The following is a 23,581-nucleotide window of genomic DNA, read 5'->3' as shown; positions in this document are numbered from 1 at the left end:
GACTAAAACTATCTCTGGATGAACCTCGTGAACAGCTATCTACTTACCACAGTTAGGTTAACTCTTATGTGATCTGTTATATATATTAACTCTATATAATACTTACTTTAAAAGACAACAGTTGTCTAATTTGAGCAGAAACTTACGTTGAGCAGAAGACAGACGTCAAACTCACGTCAGGATGTCGCCGAGTGCTCGAGACGTCCTGGACGCGATTCAGCCAATCAGCGTGTGTTTGGAGTCAAAAAGGCGGGACAATTACTTTCAAACTTTTTTATTTTTTATTTTAAATAATAATAACAATACGGTAATAACCTTTATTTGTCTAGCACTTTTCCTGCAAACGTTGCAGCTATGCAACGTATACAGTTATTCATTTATGAATAATGACCAACAATCAATCAATACATATCTATTCACACACAGAAAACCTTGACAAATGCTTTCTTTTATTCACATAAATCCACAATTTCATGCCAACATTATACATCTTAAACAGTACGTGGTAATTAATATGCCTATAATGTAGGCTTACACATTGCGTAGTAGCTTAGTTAAGTGAGATAAATTGAAGACATTACATTCTAAATCCAAATCATCCACCTGCCAGCTTGACCCCCTTCCTTCCTTCCTGCCCCCCTAGTTAAAGCATGTCTACCTTCCCTCTCCCCTTTAACTACCGACATCATTCATTCCTCCCTTACCTCTGGTCTCGTCCCCTCATCTCTCAAAACAGGCAATTGCAGGTAATAAGAAACTGTCCCTCACAGAGTCTGACATGTGATAAAATTATGATCATAATATCAGGTTCTAGGCTCTGGACAATCTAGACAATTTGATGGCAGCTACTAGATTGTAATCAAGTGCAATATTGAAATACAACTGTGAACATTTCAAACCTGCAAACTGCGACACTTTAAATGAATGTGCAATAATACTATGTGCAATATGACAACCCTCGTGTATAGAAGGTTCAGAGAGAGGAAATGTTAGGATATTTATAGCATAGCATAGAGTACAGCACAGTGTTTTATTTGTATAGTAGTATTGTATAGTGGATAGTGTACATAGCCTTTATTTATGTAAACCAGCTCTTTTTCCCTTCTTGTTTTTAGTATTTTTTTCCTAGCACCAGGGGAGCCCCCCCCCCCTCCTAAATGTCGTTGTATGGTACCTGTACTGTATTAATGACAATAAAGACCATTCATTCATTCATTCATATTATGTCATATTATGATCAGAGAGTGGTTTATGCGCATGCGCACGTGTGTCTCTGCTGGTGTTTGCGAGCGCCTGGACGTCAAAGCTTAATGCTGCGGTTACAGTTTGATCTGCCAATCAAATAAAAAGAAGAACATTTTGATCTCTTTCAGTAGAAAAGAAAAATACAATATGGAAAAGTATAGATACCCGGTTTACTTCGAGGTTGACAATCTGGACTCTGAGCAGAAGGAGAAGGTAACAAGGTATTTTCAGGTTCGCCGTAAATCAGGTGGCGGATATTGCAGACCGGTAGAGAAAGTTCATGACAATATATTCAAGATCGCATTTATTGAGCGAACAGGTAAGGAACATGCTCCTAGTTTTTATATCATCATGTTAAATATGATTCATTCTTAGGCTAAGAAAGCTGACTTTTCATTATTTTCATTTTTTTTTTCCTTCATATTCAGTTTTGCCGTATGGGGAATTCAAGGGTTGTGTGAAACAGTAGGCTACATTGACATACATGACAATACATATCGACATCGTGAGCTTAGAATTATATGGTTCTATCTCCGTTTAGGGTAGTTCAGAGATATTGAGCGTCAACGTTTTTACATTCCATTATGTTGCACCACAAACAAGGGGATAAACTCGTTTGCAAACTATGCAGTAAAAATGTGGAACGCCCTTCCTATAATCTTAAAGGAGTGCAAAACACTGCCCACCTTCAAAACCACTCTCAAAAAACATTTACAGGAGGCTGCAATCCGTAACTGGACCCTCTAAATCAAAAATCAGATTAAAAGACCCGAACTACCCACTGTACATACTTTGTGTTTTGTCCCCCGCCCCCACCTGTGGTGTATGTCCCCACCTGTCCTACCCGCTGTACATACCTTATGTTTTGTTGTATTGTTCTTCCCATGATGGATGTATGTTTATCTTGTAGATAGTAATAGTTATTTGTCTGTATTATCTTGTAGATAGTACTAGTTTTTTTTGTCTGTCTTACATGTAACGATGAATTGAGAATCAAGGACCCCAATTGAAATAAGCCAGTGGCTTTCTTGGGTTTTTATCCTGTTAGTTGACCTTGTATGTAATATGTACTTTCATGTACCTACTTCTGCAAATCTTCTAATAATGTTTTCAATCAATCAATCAATGTTTTTAAACATAATTTAACATTTAAAAAATAACACCACACAGGCATTAATAAACACCTAATGGATCAGATTATGTAAAAAACTCTATTTTGACAAAAATGGAGATAGAACCTTATAATTCTAACGTCACAATATATCATATAATACAATACTAGATTATAACAACTCCTCATTCCTCATGTCCCTCTCAGTCCAGGAGAGGGTACTTCAGAAACCTGAACATGTGCTGGACATGCCGGGTGGGCCTCTCACACTCACTCTACGAGGGGGCCTGGAGCCCTCACCCACGTCCACCACCTCACCCATCACCAGTCCAATGGTGAGGCAAGACCAGGGTTGTTCAACTCCTGGGGGATCTATAGGCCTACAGTTTAATGTGCTTTAGTATTTATCTTCATGTAATGCTGCGTGCACTTAAACTTACCAGTGCCATCTGTGAGTGAAAACAGTTGCTGTTTTGGCTTTTGGCAATTGAAAGCTGAGTGCAGCACCAAAAGACAAAACAAGAACAGGTCAAATACTAAATGGTAGTATTAGAGAGTAGACCAAACGTCTCACACTAGAGACTCTCACAGTTCTAAATCCATAAACTCCTTGTAGGCCTAAATAAAAAGAGACATTCAGCAATATCACGTTGTAATCAGAGAGTCACTGCACATTACATACCCTGCACATTACATACTCCTTGTCTCCAAATCTAGAGTCATCATCACTCCCTTCCTGCAGCAACATCTCCCTCTGGTGGTCAAGAGTGTATACTGCAGGTGGACTCCTATCTCCAACGCTATCTGAAGGAGAGTCCTAGAGCTGGGCGTGACCTAGAGGAAGAGCTCTCCTTCCTGGGATGTTCCCTTCAGCTCCGCCCAGAGGATGGGAGGGTGGTGGTGAGAGGCCCAGGTCAAGCTGTACCAGACGGGGCTGTGGATGGGGATGGGGATGGGGATGGGGCCGGGCAATGGAAGACACAGGTGGAGACACTGTTTGGGCTTCTCCAGGAGCGGTACCATTACCACTACGAGGTGGACCCACGCAAGCTCCAGGGTCTCCTCCAGAGCCCTAGCATGGCCACAGGGGGGGACGTGAGAGTGTACAGCGAGGCGGGACAGGGATTTGCTGTGGTGGTAGGGGAGAGGGCCGAGGTACAGGCCAGGTTGAGAGAACTGGAGGTTTTCTCGCCGGTTAAAGGACAGGAGGGGTCAGGGGTCATACAGGAGCAGGTCAATACCACCTGTCGCCTAGGCGAAGCCAAGCTGTGCCTTTTCGGCACGGAGCTAGAGAGGGGTCTGGGTGGGCTCGTCCCGGGGGTGAGAGTGACCCGTAAAGGCCTGGATCAGCTGGTTCTGGAAGGTTCCGCAGGGGAGATCCGGACGGCCAGAGAGTGGGTCGCTAAGAAGGCCTCTCTGGTGCAAGAGAGGGTCGTTCCTGGGGTGTCCCCCCACCTCCTGGCCTTCCTCAGGGATGTGTATGGTGACCCCGGGGCACTGAGGACCCTGCTGGGGCTGGGGGCCCAGGTTGAGGTGGATCTTGGGCACACAGAGCTCCGTCTGTTTACCCTGTCCTCTGGTCAGCTAGTGGAGGCTGAGAATGCTCTATTGAGGGAGTTCGGGGAGGAGACGATTGACGTGCCTAACTGTGCCGGCCTTCCGTCTGAGCTGAGGGACAAGCTGGAGATGAAGTCATCAGAGATGAACCAGGGGAGCCGCAGGGTGACGGTCAGGTTCAGCCCCGGTTGCAGGGTGCAGCTGCTGGGCCACAAGAGGCAGATCGAGGAGCTGAAGGAGGAGATAGGAGAGTTTCTGATAGACCAGTCTAGTGTGGAGGAGACAGTCCGTCTCCCGTACCCAGAGATAGTAGATTCGGTGCCAGAGCTGCTGGAGAGGATCGGCGTGGACCACTCAGGGGTGACCCTGTGCCCTGTAGTCTCGTCCACTCACCCCTCCGTGGTGCTCAGTGGCCCCTCCCACCAGGTGACCCAGGTCAAGAACATACTCGTTCCAGCTTTGGCCTCCCTGGTCCGGGATACGGTCACCATTGACCAGCCTGGGGCGCTACGCTACTTCCAGGGCCAGGGGAGGGACCACTTTAAGGTCGTCGGCTGTTCTCAACACTGCCTGATACAGCTTCAGGACCAGGTTGACACGGCGCCACGCGCCCGACCTCGGCAACGGCAAGTGACAGTCACAGCTGCCAGCTATCGTCTCCAGAGTGGGCTACAAGTCCAGGTGTGTCAGGGCGACATCACCAAGGAGCGCGCCGACGTGCTAGTGAACGCGGCCAACGAGGATCTGGATCACGCAGGGGGCGTGGCTGCCGCGCTGAGCCGGGCGGCGGGGCCAGAGGTGCAACAGGCCTGCAGGACTCTGGTAAAGCAAATAGGTAAAGTGGCCACAGGTAGCGTGGTAGAGACCGTCGGAGGGAACCTGCCGTGTAAGATGCTCTTCCATGCGGTAGGGCCTGTAGGGGGCAGTGTCGGCGGGAAGGAAATGGCTCTTCTCCAGACCACGGCGAAGGCGGCCCTCGATCTGGCCGAGACCTTACAGCTCCAAACCCTCGCCATGCCCTGCATCAGCTCAGGGATCTTTGGCGTTCCTCTCCAGGTATGCGCCGAGGCCGTGGTGTCTGCAGTGAGGGACTTCGGAAGGGTGCATCTGCGTCGCAGTCTGAATAAAGTCACTCTGATAGATGTCAACGGAGAAGCAGTGAGGGCCATGCAGGAGGCTTGTGACAGGCTTCTCGAGGGGAGGAGGGAGGCCTCTGGGCGGGAGGGGGCGTCCGATACGACTGCTGGTGGCGATGCCCTCCAGAGAGACGCCACCGCCGTTTCCTCAGCCAGGGGGGCAGTGGCTCCAGAGGTCGTCTGTGTACAGGTGGAGATCGTCCAGGGAAGCATAGAGAGACAGCAGGTGAGAAACATACTGTATAGACACAGTCCGTGAGTTTAGAATGAGAAGGTTCTATCTCCGTTTAGGGCAGTTCAGAGATAACGTTTTTACATTCCATTATGTTTTGTGAGATGGAACCTTTGTATTTTATTAATTACTAACTCAAAAATGTCAACATTTTAAAAATAACACCACACAGGCATTAATAAACACCTAATGGATCAGATTATGTAAAAAACTAAATTTTTACAAAAATGGAGATAGAACCTTATCATTCTAACGTCACAAGTCATAGAAGTGTCAATGTTTCTGTGTGATTATGTTCACTGCAAAAAGTAAATCTCAGAAGTCAGATGAAATATCTTTGATCAAAACAATATGTGATTGTTTTTTTGTCTTACTTCATTCATTTAAAGATAACTTTTTACTTGTTTTAAGAACAACTTGGTAAGTGAAATGTTCCTGTTGGCAGATAATATTATTTCCCCTGTTTTCTTGCTTTTGAGAGCTGACTTTCTAAACAGTTTAACCACACCACTGATGCAGTTTTCTCTTTATTTTCTATATGCATCCACTGTCAACTATTTTATTCTTTAAACTTTATTATATCTTATCTTCTCTCTCACTCTCACTCTCACTCTCCCCCCTCTCTCTGTCTTTCTCTCTCCCTTCCCCCTGCTCTCTGCAGGTGGATGCCCTGGTCTCTCCCATGCTTGGCCATGATCCTCTCTCCTCACGTGTAGGCAACGTCATATCAGATGCAGCAGGTCCGGGGCTGAAGGCCATGTTCGCCAGGGAGTCTGGAGGACTGACCAAGCCTGGTGACAAGGTCCTGGTGGAGGGTCTGTCTGGGCTGAGCAGTGGCCGTGTGTTCTTCCTCCACTGCGCTCGCTGGGACAATAACCCCCAGGGACCAGCAGTACAGGTGAAAAGGCTGCCTGCCTGTGTGTGTTTATGATGTTTTTTGCGAACATGCCATGTGACACGTTCTAGTCTTTTGGTCGGCATGAACCACCGACAACCAATCAAAATGTTCAGACTTTTCTTTTAAAACCACGGAACTACCGGTACGTTTCAATGTTGTTGAGAATCACAACAACACAAACTCGCTAGTCAAGCCCAAAATACTGCAATGAAATGGATTCTGTAGTAACCACTACTTAGGACCCGGGTATAACAAGCAAGGTAGGAACAGACACCGGCAACAGGGAGCAGTTCAGCCTCACCGGCGTATTTAATAAAGAATAATTGGTACAGGGGATAAAGTTAATTCAAATGGCCGTCTGGCGCCTAAAGTGTCCAGGGGGCGTTATGGCTCCACTAGAGGCTCCAGTGCTGGGGCAGCGTGCAGGGTGGGGGGTTGGGGGGTGGGAGGGGGCTCTGTCATAGGTTGGAGGGGCCTGCCGGCTCCCCTCATTGGCTGTCGGGATCTCTCCTCGGGTCTCGTCGGGCTATGCCCTTGATTGGACTGGCGGAAGACAAAACACATAAGTACTCTTGGCCAGAGAATTGCACTGCCGGAGAGACTGGCTCTCACCCTCTTGGTGCATCTGGTAAGTTTCACTGCTCTCTGGGCGTTCTTAATGAAGGTTTGAGTCCAACTTAGGCCCAGTCAGTCCTTTAAGGTCTCCCGGTCGGGACTATACACTCCGAGTGAGGGCTCTGGCTCGTCGTAGGCCGGGGGTAGGTAGGACGGCAGACAGGTTGGCTCCGTCGTAAGTTGGAGGAGCCTGGTGGAGGGGGGCCTGCCGGCTCACCTCAGTGGTTTTCGGGCTTTCATCTTTGACCTTTCAACCTGAGCTGACAGTGGGGGGGGCGGCTGTGGCTCAGGAGGTAGAGCCACCGTCTAATGATCGCAAGGTTGGCAGATCGGCGGTTCGAGCCCCGGCTGGCCACATGTCGAAGTGTTCTTGGGCAAGACACTGAACCCCAAATTGCTCCCAGTGAGCGGGCCGGCGCCTTGCATGGTAGCTTGGCCGCCATTGGTGTGTGAATGGGTGAATGAGAGGCCTTTGTAAAGCGCTTTGGATGAAGGCGCTATATAAGTGCAGTCCATTTACCATTTACCAGTTGATACCTAACTCCCTCCTAGGCTCTGAGGCAGGGTGTGAGGAGGGTCCTGGACTCTTGTGAGAACCGGGGCTTTGGTTCAGTCGCCTTTCCTGTGCTCGGAACCGGCGTTGTTCTGGGTTTTCCTCACGACGTGGCCGCGCAGGTTATGTTGGAGGAGATTCGCACACACGAGCAGAACCGAGCCGGCAGAACCCCCTTCCTCGTCCGTGTCGTCATCCATCCCAGTGACAGACAGTCTACCAAGGTGAGAAAAGAAGCCTCATCATAAAGGGTGCATGGAACTGTTCACTTAAACCTCCTTTTTATATTGACATCACTGCCATTTCTATGCATAATCGTGAGCTTAGAATGATAAGGTTCTATCTCCGTGTAGAATGATAAGGTTCTATCTCCGTTTAGAATGATAAGGTTCTATCTCCGTTTAGGGCAGTTCAGAGATATTGAGCGTCAAAGTTTTTACATTCCATTATGTTTTGTGAGATGGAACCTTTGTATTTTATGAGTTACTAACTAAAAAATGTCAACATTTTAAAAATAACACCACACAGGCATTAATAAACACCTAATGGATCAGATTATGTAAAAAACTAATGTTGACGTAATGTTGACTCCCTTTTGTGTATTTCCTTTTTTTTCGTTCTTCTAATGTACAGGCTTTCCAGGCATCCCAGCGTGCTTTGCATCTCAAGGGGTTCACAAATGACGCTCACCCAATGCAAGGTGAGTTAAGAGATCCTTTTTCATGCATCTAATCTCCATTTTTATTTTATAAGGCGCCTTTCATGGCACTCAAGGTCGCCGTACAACAAATGTAAAAACTGTTACAAAATTCAAAATACAAAATACATAGAAATATACAGTATAAACATAGCTAGCAGCAGAGCAGCACAGGAACAGTAAATCAACAGGGATACGCCTGCGTAAACAGGTGAGTTTTGAGGTGGGTTTTGAATGAGGAGATTGAATCAATGTTCCTGATGTCGGGGGGGAGGGAGTTCCAGAGGCGAGGGGCGGAGTGGCTGAAGGCTCTAAACCCCATGGTCTCCCCTTTTTTATCCCCTCTCCAGCTTCCTTCTATCGCTATGTCTCCTCCTCTCAGGATGAGGTCACAGCTATGTTGGGCGGAGTCAAGCTGCAGCTGGTGTTTGGTGACATCATCAGTGAAACCACTGACATCATCGTGAACACCACGACGTTCTCTGCCGACCCCTCAGGTAGGCTTTGACAATGATCACCCGTCAACCCATCAACTCACTGTCTACTCTCTGCCCTCTTAACTCCTTCTTCTCTCTGCTGCAGGTGTCTCTAAAGCCATTCTGACTGCTGCCGGGCCCAATGTGCAGGCGGCTTTAGCACAAGGTAATGTGTTATCTTATCAATGGGTGTTATAATGTTAAACGTTGGTTATTGCGTATTGGCTAAGACCATAACGATCGGACTACACACTGAACGGAGGAATCATACGCTGTCAGACAGGGTTCATGTTATCAAGGAAGCAACGTTTATTGTGGGAATGGTCACATATATAGGATCAGCTGGCTCAATCATTCATGTCACACAGCTGGTGTCAATCAACCAATTATGCCCCACTCACACTGGGATAGGGATGACTGGAGAGCACACTCATGTCAACACCCCCACTTGCTCTCACCTGACCAAGATGGAGAGAAAAATAAACAAATCAATAACAATCAGTAGCCTACAATTTCCATAACACTCTTTGGGGCTGTCATTCCATCAATCAAACAAACAAAAGCTGGCACTGATATTGTTCCTCTCCTGTGAAACAAGAATATACATCATCATCATCATTTACAAACAGTCTTCAGTTTTTCACTGGTATTCTCTTATAACACTTTGAAAAAATAAAGCAAGAAAACCAAAACAAAAATTGACCGCTTGGTCCTTACTCACACTGATGTGGTTTCTCTCCCAAACATAACCTTTGTGAACCTAACCAATTTGTCCTTAGTTACTGGTTTGGTAAACACATCAGCCACCATTTGATCTGTGGGACAATATTGCAAACAGATCTGTCCATTCTGTACTGTAGACCTGATGAAATGGTACTTTATATCTATGTGTTTGCATCTTTGTCTGCGGACTGGGTTCTTAGCTAATGCAATCGTTCCCTGATTGTCCTCATGGACAATGGGTGGTGCATACTTGCATGCATCCATATGTGTCAACAGTTGAGTCAGGTGTAAACACTCTTGGGTGGTTGCAGCTAATGCCATGTACTCCGCCTCACATGTGGACAACGCCACCGTTGGTTGCTTTTTGGTCTTCCATGGGACCAATGGACCATTCTCATGTAGACTAACACAGTAACCTGTTGTGCTACGACGGTCTGTGACATCTGCTGCCCAGTCAGCATCACTGAAAGCCTGTAATCTCAAATCAGAGTTACACCTTTTGTAACACAACATTTTATCACTGGTGCCCTTTAAGAACCTCAATACATGTTTGGCAGTGGCCCAATGCTCCTCGGTTGGTTTGGTAAAATACTGGGACAGTTTACTCACTATGAAACAAAGATCTGGCCTAGTACACATAGTCAGGTAGATGAGGCTACCGACGACCTCTCTGTACCGAGTGACATCACTCATTAATCCTGCTCCTTCAGTGTAATTGAGTGTCTGCTCACAAGGCGTCGATCTGGGTTTACAGTTCTGCATGTCAAACCTCTCTAGCATGTTCTTTACACACTGCTTTTGTGACATTGTTACACATCCATCACACTGTTCAAAATCGATTCCCAGGAAATGTGTCAATTTGCCCATATCTTTCATCTGAAATTTCTTTGAGAGCATCTCTTTTACAACATTCAGTGCATTCTCGTTACTGGCAGCAATAACCAAATCATCGACCCATATAATCATGATCACTTTCTCATGTTCCGTTTCTTTAGTATATACACAATGATCTGCAGGGTTTTGCACAAACTCATTCACCATTAGATAGTCGTGTAATAAATGGTTCCAATTTCGGCCAGACTGTTTTAGACCATACAGTGACTTCTCTAGTTTACACACCACTGTCTCTGTGCCAGATGTCTGCTCATAACCCTCTGGCTGTTCCATGTATATCTCACAATCTATCGGTGCATGAAGATAGGCAGTTTTGACATCCATTTGATGTAAAATCAAATTCTCCTGTGCTGCTTTTTGCATCAACACTCGAACACTGGTTAAATCGGCTGTGGGAGAAAAGGTCTCTTCATAGTCAACACCCCTTCTCTGACTGTAGCCTTTTGCAACATAGCGTGCTTTGTATTTTTCTGAACCATCTGCATTTTTCTTGATTGTATACACCCATCTACCCCCCACTGCAACTTTGCCCTGGGGTAAGTTAGTCAAAGTAAACGTACCATTCTCTCTCAATGATTGCATTTCGTCGTCCATAGCACTGACCCATTCTCTAGACTTGGGTGACTTCACTGCATCACTGTAGGTCAAAGGTACGTTACACAACATTTTGTAGCAGTAATCAATGTTTACCTGTGCCTGGTCCTGACTTCCTACTTCATAGACACGGTCCCCAAAATAATCAGGTCTCTTCCTCTCCCTGGGAGGATAGCGTGGAGACTCCTGTTTCTCCCTAGTCTGCACCTGTTCGGGCCTGGTCACAGGAATATGCTCTTCAGCTGTCTTTGGACTCGCGTCCCTTTGCTTAGTCGTGCTGGCCCTTTGTGGCACATCACAGTCCTCATCATCTATTGATATCTCAGTCTGTGTCTGCTGCTCACCCATCGTCTTTGGCATAAATCTGACCAGTCTGTGCTTCCTCACCTTTCCACTGTCAGGATAGAAAACCAGGTAAGCTGGGCTTTTCTTGTCATGCCCTACAAAGAAGCCCTTCTCACTCCTTGGGTCTAGCTTTTTCTTATCCTGTTTGTAGGCATAACACACCGTTCCAAACTTCTGCATCCTAGACATATTGGGACGTCTCCCTGTCAGCATCATGTAAGGTGTCTGTTTTGTGCGATTGTTAAAACACCTATTTCTCACTACAGATGCAGTCTGTACTGCATAAGGCCATAACACCTTGGGTAGCTTGCTCTCTAATAACATGCATCGAGCCATGTCAAAGAGAGTCCTAAACTGGCGTTCTGCAGTGCCATTCTGATGTGGCGAATATGGAGATGATGTCTCATGTCTGATACCATTTCTTCTCAGTAGCCCTTGGTACTCTTTCCCTGTGAATTCAGTACCATTATCTGACCTGATACGTCTGATCCTACCATACGGGGCGGTGTCAGCTATGAACTGCTCTGTCGCCTGTACAGTATCACTCTTGTGCTTAAGAAAGTAGAAAAACACAGTACTAGTATAGTCATCTGTGAACGAAAGTGCAAATCTATGTCCATCTATGGACACTGGGTCAATTGGACCCGCTAGGTCTGTGTGCACCAACTCTAGAGCATTTTTGGCCCTTCTATCAGGCTTCCTGTTGAAGCTCTGTACAAACTTTCCCCGAGTGCACACTTCACAGTTCAGGTTAGACTTATCAATTTTTCCCTTAATTGACATACCATCAACAACATTCTGGAGTTTCAGAACATCCTCAAAATTACAATGTCCTAGAATTTCATGCCATGTCTTTAGATCAAAACAGCTCTTACTTTGATCACATTGGTCATCCACTGTGGGCAAATAATATAGTCTATTATGCTCATGGATGTGAAATGCAGTACCGTCTCTGTGCTGTAGGATGTCTTCTCCTGTTCTGAAGATCACAGTTGCCCCAGTGTCTGTGGCTGCTTTTACAGAGAAGATGTCCTGGGGGAATGAGGGGATGTACAGCGCCCCTCGCAGCGTTGTAGTCAGTCGCCTCCCTCGGCTGTCCATCAAGCACACCTCCGCATCTCCTCTGCGCTCTGCGACCCCTTTGCTCCTCGTGCCGTCCGCCAGCTCCACGCAGTGCGTCTCGGCCTGGAAACCGTCATCGAACACCTTGAACCTGGCCAGGTCGGTGATAATATGCGCAGTCGCACCGGTGTCCACCATCAGGCCCCTCGTAACACTGCGTCCTGGCTTGTCTTGCTCGGACACCCCTCGCGCGTCGTCCTGGTCCGGTCTCCTTTTGCAGGCGGCTCCTTGATGTGTGGATCTCCTACAGTGGTTACACCACACCTTGCGTCGACAGGTCCTTTTGATATGTCCCTTTTGGCCACATTTGTAGCACACAATGTCTGTTCGCTGTGCGCTCTGGCTACGTGCGCTTTGGGCGTTCTGGGCACCCCGGTCAGACAGGGCTTGGGCTCGCATAACATTGTCCTCCGACGCCGTTATGCGCATTTTTCTCCGTGTCCTCAAAACTCCTGAGCTTTCCTCATCTCCGTCAAACGCTAGTCGAGACCAACGCGAACTTCTTTCCGATTGTCTCGCCATGGTAGCTCTCTGGGCCCATAACCTGTTAAACGTTGGTTATTGCGTATTGGCTAAGACCATAACGATCGGACTACACACTGAACGGAGGAATCATACTGTGACGATCCACACTGGTACCACCAGTGGGCGCCATACACCTGTTGACCTTCTCTTTTGGTTCCAGATGGGCACAGGTGGGGGTGATCATCCTGATTGTCCCAGGAACTTTAAGAGAGGGTCAAATTGATGGACTCGGTCTCTTCCTTGTCGACCAGCAGCCTTTTTGTTTGTTGTTACTATTTACTTTATCATTATTTCCATTTAACATATTATTCTTTAATAAATCTCCTATTATTGTTCTCCATGTGTCGTCTCCCTTTTTGTCACCTTGTCCTGAGCCAGGCAAGCGTAACAAATTGGGTGCTCGTCCGGGAGTGAATTTGGTGAGAGCAATATTCTCTCCCTTTTCATAGTTGATATTCGGGATTGGATTGTTGGATTTGTCCAACTCTATATTGGGAGACCCGCATGGTTATTGTTTATAGTTATTGGGTTTTGGTTGGATTGGATGTAATGTATTGTTTAGTATATTTGGTACGTTGGTTTGGGTGCTGGTGACGAGGGGGAGCTGGCCGTCCGACTGTGCTGACAAGGACGTAACTCTTGGTATTGGCTGTGATCTTCGGCTGGAGTTTGGTGAGTGCTGTGTTCTATGCAAAGCAGAGAAGGATAGGTAGGGCGGGTGGTTTAGATACCATCAGAGCTATACGTGAACCCCCGTGCTAGGAGTAGAAGCGCTTAACGCTTGTTTATTGTTTTCGTTTGTTATTTTTGGTGTGTTGAACGCGGGGGCGCCACCAGGCATTTGCTTGGTGGAAGAGTTGCATGTGAACGCACTGAAGACTAGCTGAGTGGTTAGTCAGTCATTACTGAGTTAGATGCGGGGCAGCTCTTACGAAGTATGTTAGTTACTTTTCTGTTTTGTATGTGTGCACAGTTACTCGCTTTAAATGGGCTGAAGATTATGGCTGATATGGGAGTAGTTTATAGGAGGAGTTTGTAATAGGAGGGGAGATTCCCGTTTGTTAGGGTTGGTTAATATTGGTTATTTGATTATATTGAGTTATGGATGTTTTTGAGGAGTTTGTGGCAGCTCCGTCGGTCGATGGATTGTTACAGTTAACGAAGGAACAACTGTGGAAGGTTGTGGAACATTATGAGGTTAAGCTTGAGGTGGTGAAAGGCCGAGCAAAGAAACAGGACGTAGTGGAGGCTTTACAGACTACGTTAATTAATAGGGGCATACTAAAGGGTAAATTGTCTGTCCCTAAAATATCCGTTGGGGTTGCATCTGGGTCCACTGAGTTAACATTTGATCAACAGAAGGAATTGTTAGCATTACAGATGGAATCACAGACGCGAGAGCGTGAATTTCAGATGCAAGAGCGTGAATTTCAGACGCGAGAGCAGACGCGAGAGCGTGAGTTTCAGGCACAAGAGCGTGCGAGGGACAGGGAATTGGAGTTGGATAAATTGGCTCATGAACGGGAGCGCCTTAGGTTGATTACTGAGGGAAAGTTATCTGACGGTGGAGGTGGCGATTCGAGTAATTCTAAGAGGGATAATATGTCTGTCATGGTTAGACTGTTGCCAAAGTTTAATGAAAAAGATCCTGATGTATTCTTTTCACTGTTTGAGAGTGTTGCCGACGATAGGGACTGGTCTACTTCAGACCGCACCGCATTACTACAGAGTGTGCTTATTGGCCGAGCTCAGGAAGCTTATATTGCTCTTAATGGTAGAGAGAGGAAAGATTATGATACAGTTAAGGCCGCTATCCTTAGGGCTTATGAACTTGTTCCTGAAGCTTACAGACAGCGGTTTAGAAAATGGAAGAAACATGACAAACAAACTCATGTTGAGGTTGTAAGAGAACTAACCAGCCATTTCAATCGTTGGTGCGTGGCGGTAGAGGTGAATACTCTGGAGGATCTGTCAAATTTGATTATTTTGGAACAGTTTAAAACAATTGTCCCTGATCGCATTGCCACTTATGTAAATGAACACAAGGTGAAAACAGCAGATCAAGCCGCGGTGTTGGCAGATGAATTTGTACTGACTAATAAGAGTCAGTTTGGTGAACATCATTTTCGTAGCGAGGGGAGCCGTAGACAAAATCCGACCGTGACTAACCTATTGGTAAATCGTGCTAAATTCCCAAACGGAGGTCCTGGCTATTCTGTCCCTTTTTCAAGGTCGGAGCATGGCGGTCAGAGTAGAGTAGATCCTAACTCGACATGCAATTATTGCCTTGGGAAGGGTCACTGGAAACAGGAGTGTCCTGTCCTAAAAGGAAAAAAAAACTACAGTGGGAAGGGGGGCTCTGTTAGACCGTCGGTTCTTGCAGCGCATGCTGGTGGAGTAGGAGGAAGAGTGTCTGGGGTTGCCGAGGGGTCTCCCTTTAAACCAGGGGTGATGGCATCCTCAGTATCCAGCCCACCTGCGGCTACTGAGTTGGCGGGGGCACTACAGGGCTCTGCCTCCATACAGATTAGCGAGGAGGATCCTGATTTTGGTCCGTTTATTACTACAGGTTTCGTTTCTCTGGTGGGTAGCCCACAGAAAGTGCCTGTCCAGATACTTCGTGATACGGGGGCTTCAGAATCTTTTATATTGGAATCGGTTTTAACATTCTCTCAGGAGTCAAGTGTGGGGACCAGCGTTTTGATTAGAGGGATGGGGATGCAGACTTTGTCTGTCCCCTTGCATGAAATTGAGCTTTACTCTGATCTGGTCCAGGGGGTAGTAACTATTGGTGTTCGACCCTCTCTGCCTGTGGTGGGTGTGGCCGTCATCTTGGGAAATAACCTGGCTGGAGGAAGAGTGTGGAGTGATGTGCCTCCACCTCTGGTAGTTAGTTCTGGGTTTACACGACCAACAGGACCCGACCTTAGTGTGAAGGAGTTTCCTGAGGTTTTTACTGCCTGCGCCATGACTCGTGCTATGAGTTGCATGGACCCTAAAATTGATGATGGTAAAGAGTCTGATAAGTTCACTCCTGACAATTCTGTTTTTCAGTTACCAGATCTGCCGCCGTCTTTGTCTCGGAGTGAGTTGATTTTAGCCCAACAGGAGGATCCTGAGCTGAAGCTGCTGCTCAGTGGGATTCAGCCTAAGGATGAGCTGGAGAGCTCTGCAAGTGGTTATTTTCTCTTGGAGGATGTGTTGGTTCGTAAATGGCTTCCTCATAATGATTGTTCTGTGAGTGACCCAGTTTTTCAAGTTGTGGTACCTACTAAGTTTAGGAATGTGGTGTTGGAGACAGCACATGATGACGTGGCTGGGCATATGGGGGTTAAGAAGACTTGTGATAGAGTACTACGGTATTTCTTTTGGCCTCGGTTGAAGAGGGATGTTTCTAAGTTTATTAAGACCTGTCATACCTGTCAACTGATGGGAAAACCTAATCAGACTATTAAACCTGTGCCTCTTTATCCTATTCCAGCTGTGAGTGAACCATTTGAGCACCTCATCATCGATTGTGTTGGACCACTTCCTCCTTCTAAGTCTGGGTGTATTTATCTATTAACGGTAATGTGTCAAACCACTCGCTATCCGTCTGCGTACCCTCTTCGTACGATTACGACAAGATCAATAGTAAAGGCACTGACTCAGTTCATATCCATTTTCGGTATTCCTCGGGTCATACAGAGTGACCAAGGGACAAACTTTACATCGAAAATGTTTGCTGAAGTTTTGCGTCACTTACGCGTTAAGCACAACACCGCCAGCGCGTATCATGCTCAGAGTCAGGGGGCCCTAGAGAGGTTTCATCAAACACTGAAGTCATTGTTGCGCTCTTATTGCATGGAGCTTAAGAGGGATTGGGAGGAGGGACTGCCTTGGCTCATGTTGGCAGCACGGGAGGTGGTGCAGGAGAGTACAGGGTTTAGTCCAAGTGATTTGGTGTTTGGGCACAAGGTGAGGGGCCCGCTGGCAGTGCTACAAGATGGTCTTAAGACCGCTGATCCACCTACCAACCTGATAGATTATGTGCATGGTTTTCACCTGAGGTTACATCTGGCGGGAAAAATGGCGAGTGAGTATTTGACTGTGGCACAAAGTAAAATGAAAAGACTGTTTGATCGCCGTACTGAACCACGAGTGTTCTGTCCTGGAGACCAAGTGTTGGCGTTATTGCCTATACCTGGTTCACCATTCCAGGCGAAATTTACGGGTCCCTACTCTGTTGTAAGACAGGTGTCCGAACAGAATTATTTGATCGATACTCCTAACCGTAGAAAGTCTACACAACTTTGTCACATAAATGTATTAAAATGTTATTATTCTCGTTCACCTAGGGCCGGAGAAGATGCGGTCTTGGAGGTGAAGCCGGTTGTGTTGTCCACAGTGAATGGGGTGTCTCCATCTCCATCCACTCCTGTGGTGGCAGCAGGGTGGGAGGAGGATGTGAGTGGGCCTGGAGATGGTGTTTTGCGTCCTCGGCTCAAAAATTCTGAGACGTTGGCTGAATTATCAGTTCTGTTTGGTCATTTGACTGAGGAAAACAGTAGAGAGTTAGAGGGGTTGCTTGTTGCTTTTCCCTCATTGTTTTCAGATACCCCTTCTTGTACCCACTTAGTGCAGCACGACATAGACGTTGGAGAGGCGAAGCCGATTCGTCAACGGTTCTATCGAGTCCCTCTGGAGAAACGCCGCCGCATGGATACTGAGGTTCAGTATTTAATAAATAACGGGCTGGCTGTTCCTTCAAACTCCAGTTGGGCATCACCGTGTTTGTTGGTAGGAAAGCCAGACACGACAGATAGGTTCTGTACAGACTACCGAAAGGTTAATAATGTGACTAAACCTGACTCATTTCCTTTGCCCAGGATGGAGGACTGTGTGGATGAGGTGGGGTCTGCCAAATTCGTTAGCAAATTTGATTTGCTTAAGGGGTATTGGCAGGTCCCACTGACCCCTCGCGCCCGAGAAATATCTGCCTTCATTACACCGTCTGGGTTGTATTCGTACAACGTCATGAGTTTTGGTCTCCGTAATGCGCCGGCGACTTTTCAACGCCTGATGAATCAGGTGGTTGCAGGGCTGGATGGCTGTGCGGTTTACCTTGATGACGTTGTGGTGTATAGCAACACGTGGGAGCAACATATAGAACGTATCCACTCACTGTTTGTACGACTCAGGGCTGCTAACCTTACTATCAACTTGGCAAAATGTGAGTTTGCAAGAGCTACTGTCACATATTTGGGTAAGGTAGTGGGGCAAGGGCAGGTCCGGCCAGTGAGGGCTAAGGTCCGTGCTATTGATCAGTTTCCACCCCCCACCTCGAAGACGGAGCTTAGACGTTTTTTAGGGATGGTGGGTTATTACCGCAACTTCTGTTTAAATTTCTCAACTGTGGTCGTCCCTTTGACGAACTTATTAAGGTTGAAGGCCAAGTTTGAATGGTCTCCAGGTTGCCAGAAGGCTTTTGAACAGGTAAAAATGCTGTTAAGTACGGCTCCTGTCCTGGCAGCACCTCGTTTGGATCACCCGTTCCAGTTGCAAGTGGATGCTAGTCATGTTGGGGCTGGAGGGGTTCTTTTGCAGACTGACGATCAGGGGGTAGATCGACCGGTCAGTTTCTTTTCTAGAAAGTTTAATTCGCACCAACTGAATTATTCTACGATAGAGAAAGAGGCATTGGCACTGGTTTGGGCTCTGCAGCATTTTGATGTTTATGTGGGAGGGGGGTCCCATCCAGTGGTCGTTTATTCAGATCATAACCCCCTGACCTTTTTGCATTCTTTGCAGAGTCCGAGCCAGCGCCTTATGAGGTGGACGTTGTTTCTACAGCCATATAACATCACTATTAGGCACATACGAGGCGTGGATAATGTTATCGCCGATGCGTTGTCACGTGCTCCGGAGGGTCTGGGTGAATCCATGCTGCCGGTCTGAGTGTCTTGTCTTTAATCTCTCTTTCTCTTGCTCCTCCCTCCTTAAATAGAGCTTTTCCCGGTACCAGGAATTGCTGGAGGGTGGGTAGGTTGTAGGGGAGGTTGGGATTTGACGATTAGGCTGTGTGGCAGAGATCACCGTTTTCTTTGCCATAAACTATTGTTATTATTTGTATTATTTGTAATCTGGGAAACAAATTTACAGAGACCTTTTTAGTAGGCCTCTGTTTTAAGGGGGGGGATGTGACGATCCACACTGGTACCACCAGTGGGCGCCATACACCTGTTGACCTTCTCTTTTGGTTCCAGATGGGCACAGGTGGGGGTGATCATCCTGATTGTCCCAGGAACTTTAAGAGAGGGTCAAATTGATGGACTCGGTCTCTTCCTTGTCGACCAGCAGCCTTTTTGTTTGTTGTTACTATTTACTTTATCATTATTTCCATTTAACATATTATTCTTTAATAAATCTCCTATTATTGTTCTCCATGTGTCGTCTCCCTTTTTGTCACCTTGTCCTGAGCCAGGCAAGCGTAACACATACGCTGTCAGACAGGGTTCATGTTATCAAGGAAGCAACGTTTATTGTGGGAATGGTCACATATATAGGATCAGCTGGCTCAATCATTCATGTCACACAGCTGGTGTCAATCAACCAATTATGCCCCACTCACACTGGGATAGGGATGACTGGAGAGCACACTCATGTCAACATATAATAACACATAACGAATGTTCTCAACTTTCATAGTCACACACATCTTTGACATTAAGGTACAGGTTGACCAATCCATTGATGTGGTACATAGTACAAGACATTCACTGTCACCTTCACCTTCTAACACCACTGACACCTTCAAACAAAGTTTGATTATATATCGTTGAGCACGTCTTTTCCCTATTTACAGTATATCCTCTTCCTCTCCACCTGTCTCTTCAGTGGGACCAGACCTGATGCTCACCACAGGGCCTGGCGCCCTGGGCTGCAAGGAAATCATCCATGCCGCCTTCAAATGCGACCCACAGAGGATCAGCAAGGTCTGTGGGAAGATCCTGAAACAGTGTGAGACCAAGGGCTACCGCTCAGCAGCCTTCCCTGCAATAAACACTGGTGTGTATATATGTCCTCCATTATGTGCACTGGTGAAATCCTTCCCCCATTCCTATAGAATAGAATAGAATAGACTTTATTGTCCTTGTACAGTTGCCTATACAATGAAATTGTAGTGGTTCTTCTGAAGGTGCAAAAACAGAAAACATATTCACATATTCACAAACATATACACATATAACATAACATATCACAAATATGACACACTAGACAAATTAAAAAGCGAAAATGCTATAAAACAAGCTAAGAGACAATGAGGTCCGTGGTGTCAAGTGCAAATAAAGACAACAATCTTAAGAAAATAAAAACAACTATAACAGACATGAGGTCAGTGGCGTTATAATACTATAATAATACTGTAAAAATATATAAATGTATAAATAGGCACTTAGAATAGAGTTATTGCACATTTCTATTGCCATATGACTCTTTTTAATTTGTTAGTGCGCAGTATTAGAAGATGAGATGAAGATATTATAGTATACACAATTTAGACACACGTCGATATCTGTGTAACTAACCAGAAATAAATTGTCACACTGGTGATTGGATACGTAATACTGGATAGATAAAAATGGCTGTAAAATATTGTTCCTATATTGTTGCTCTCTAGGTGCAGGTGGTATGGACTCTGGTTCTGCCTCTAAGGCGATGTTGGATGGCATGGCATCTGCTGTGAGGGATCTTATTCCAAATGTCCTCTGTCTCATCCGCATCGTCATCCTACAGAAACCCATCTTCCATATATTTAGGTCAGTGCTTAATGTATCCTCTCTAACAGGGGGGGGCCTTGGATTTTGCGCTTTACTTTGTAAATTTGTTTACAAAATGTGCTTGTTTTTTAACCAGTTTCAGTCATGGTATTTTGGTGTTTGACAGCAAAGTAGTTCATTTGTGAATAATTGTTTGTCGCTGTTTGCAGGTCAGAGCTTGAGAGTCGATTAGGAACAATAGCCCCAACTCTCACACTGACAGGTATGGTTGTGGTTATGGTTATGGTTGAGAGGTATGGCTTATTAAAAAGATATAGATGTTTTGCCTTGCTGTTCCCTACTCCCTCCTCTCTCATCCTCTCTTCCTTTCCTTTCATCAGAGAGAGCCCTACAGGTGCTCAAGAAGAGAAGAACCCTAGAAAAGGGTTCCAACACCTCCCCCCACTCCCCTGGGTCCCGCCTCCCCCCTACAGCCCCACCCGGCTGCACAGTCACCCCTGTGAGGCCGCCCCCAGCGGTGCTCTGTGTCGTGGGGCTCGGGACAGGTGCTGTGAGTGGGGCCAAGCGAGAGCTGCAGTCCATCCTGCAGAACCAGCTGACAGAGAGAAAAGTAGAAGCTAAGGATCTGTGGATGCTGGGGGTGACGGAGCTGAACGCTGTCCAGGAGAAAGCCAGAACCCTGGGAGTGAGCCTGGAGCCTGGGAGAGCTCGGGGGGCTCAGGGGGCAGGAGCGGCCAGCGGCGGAGTCGGACCGGGCGAGGAGGAGTTCTACGTGCTGAAAGGTCTGAAGGAGGACGTGCTGAGTGTTCGTGAGGTTCTAGACAGAGCGATCAGTGGCGCCCTCCGCAGGGACCTCCGGGAGGGGGACGAGGCTTTGTTGGCGGTCAGCGTCCAGTGGTCCATGCAGGGCCACAGTGGCGACTGGGGGGAGATGGGGCTCCATGCCAACTATCTCCTCGAGCAGGCTCATCTGAGGGGAGATGTGTCAGCAGATGTGGAGGGCCCGGATGGGAACAGGTTTACGGTGAACCTCAGGAACAACACGGCAACAGACTACGCGACGGGACGCACCTACAGGGTCAAGAGAGAGGAGGGTGGTGCAAGTATGTACTATTTCACAGGATAAGATACCTTTAGCAGCATTAATTATATTTTTTATAGATTTGTTTTGTCTTGAAGTAACCCACTTTTTACGTTGGAGATTTAATCTGATAAAATATAATGATCTCTTTTTTACAGTATCTTCAATCGTCAGAACATAATTTCTCTCTACAGTACCCACAGTTCAAAACATAACATTTTAGTTCTGTTCATGAACCTACTGTACAGTAACTCTGCAAGTATCGTGAGCTTAGAATTATAAGGTTCTGGCCGGGATCGAATCCCGGTCTCGCCAGACCCGGATATGGCCGGGGCTCACAGGGAGCGGCATATTGAGCGGCCGCTCCCAAGGGGCAGCTAGTCTGCCTGGCGATCTCCTCTGGGGCTGCCGTGCGGCGGATCCTACGCAATAGGCAGGGGATAATTGGATGCTAGGTTGGGTGCAATTGGATACCAAATTGGGTGAAAAAGGGATAAAATCAGAAAAAATAATAAATAAATAAAAAGATTTATAAGGGTCTATCTCCGTTTAGGGTAGTTCAGAGATATTGAGCGTCAGTTTTTACATTCCACTATGTTCTGTGAGATGGAACCTTTGTATTTTATTAATTACTAACTCAAAAATGTCAACATTTAAAAAAATAACACCACACAGGCATTAATAAACACCTAATGGATCAGATTATGTAAAAAACTCAATTTTGACCAAAATGGAGATAGAACCTTATAATTCTAACGTCATGAGGTTTCCTTGTCTTGGTTTCAGAGCTGCCATCCTACTGGGATCCTATGGCCCCAGGGGAAACACTGAAGAAAGTGCAGCTGGCAGCTGGCTCACAAGAGTACCAGACAGTGGCACAGGGATTCCAGAGCACCACAGGACAATTCACCATCCGCAAAGTACAAAACAGACATCCAAGACGTATTACAACCAGGGGAGGCTGGTGGAGGCAGAAAGCCTGTCCTCCGATTTCTACCTCCACCATCCTCCCCTGCATACAACAGACAACAGACATTATTGTCATTCACATTCGCATAATGTACAAATGCTTAGTAAATTGAACACCTCATTTTGTCTCTGGATACTAGTATATACAGGAGGTCAAGCTGATGACTATTGTTTAATTGTTTAGTGTCATTTACCCATTGTCTCTTTATCAGATTGAACGCCTGCAGAACATATACCTGTGGCAGGCGTACGCAGTGTTGGAGCGGCGCATGCTGACCAAGAACGGACCAGGAGAGGTGGGAGAGAAGAACCTCTACCACGGGACCGCAGTGACCAACTGTAACCCCATCGAAAACAATGGCTTCAACAGGTCCTATTCTCATAGTAAGGCTTGATTTATCACAATCAATTCTAATTATAGATCATTCCCTCTAGAGGTCACTCTCTCTCTCTCTCTCTCTCTCACACACTCTTTTTTCCTCTCTTTACAGCGGCAGCATATGGAGTAGGCGTGTATTTCGCAGTGAAGGCCAGCTATTCAGCCAATCACAGGTATTCTCCTCCTGACAGTTCAGGGCACCAGCGCATCTACGTGGCTCGTGTTTTGGTGGGGCGCTACACCCTGGGTAATCCCACCATGAGGTTCCCCCCCCCTCGATCCTCTAATGATAGCACCGACTGCTATGACAGCCTGGTGGACAACCAACAGACGCCCAGTATGTTTGTCGTCTTCCACGACGACCAGGCCTACCCAGAGTACCTCATCACCTTCAGCTAATAATGGGACATCTTCAATTATTTCACTCAAGTGAACAGTCTACATACAAATATTTATCATTGGGATTATTGTCACAATCCTTGGTTAACTGTATTGCTAACTGACACAATGATTATCAGAATATATGTGTTGAGCTGCACCCCCAAACCAGTGGCAAAAGCCAAATGAAAATCCTATTTCAACACAGACATTTTAAATGATAGAAATACTGTAAGAGAAAATCCTATTTCTTACCCTACACAGAACAGTTATCCATTGACTATGATTTAG

The 23,581-nt window shown here is 46.5% G+C and overlaps 1 protein-coding gene across 1 annotated transcript; it reads left to right on the top strand.

The window, feature by feature from the left end:
- Nucleotides 1-1,392: 1,392 nt before the first annotated feature.
- LOC308172807 (protein mono-ADP-ribosyltransferase PARP14-like) lies at nt 1,393-23,311 on the top strand (the record flags this gene model as incomplete). Its single annotated transcript, XM_080547756.1, has 15 exons — nt 1,393-1,458; nt 2,569-2,691; nt 3,074-5,275; nt 5,943-6,179; nt 7,347-7,571; nt 7,981-8,047; nt 8,395-8,541; nt 8,627-8,686; nt 19,600-19,770; nt 20,384-20,522; nt 20,693-20,745; nt 20,864-21,586; nt 22,351-22,484; nt 22,746-22,917; nt 23,025-23,311. 15 exons carry the CDS (start codon nt 1,393-1,395, stop codon nt 23,309-23,311), a joined length of 4,806 nt encoding a protein of 1,601 aa, XP_080403882.1.
- Between the last annotated feature and the right edge of the window lie 270 nt (nt 23,312-23,581).

The sequence above is a fragment of the Nansenia antarctica genome, assembly GCF_963989245.1.
Source record: "Nansenia antarctica genome assembly, chromosome: 17".
NCBI classification, from domain to species: domain Eukaryota; kingdom Metazoa; phylum Chordata; class Actinopteri; order Argentiniformes; family Microstomatidae; genus Nansenia; species Nansenia antarctica.
Note: the sequence above shows the minus strand (reverse complement) of the source record. Positions and strands in the feature narration are given on the sequence as shown.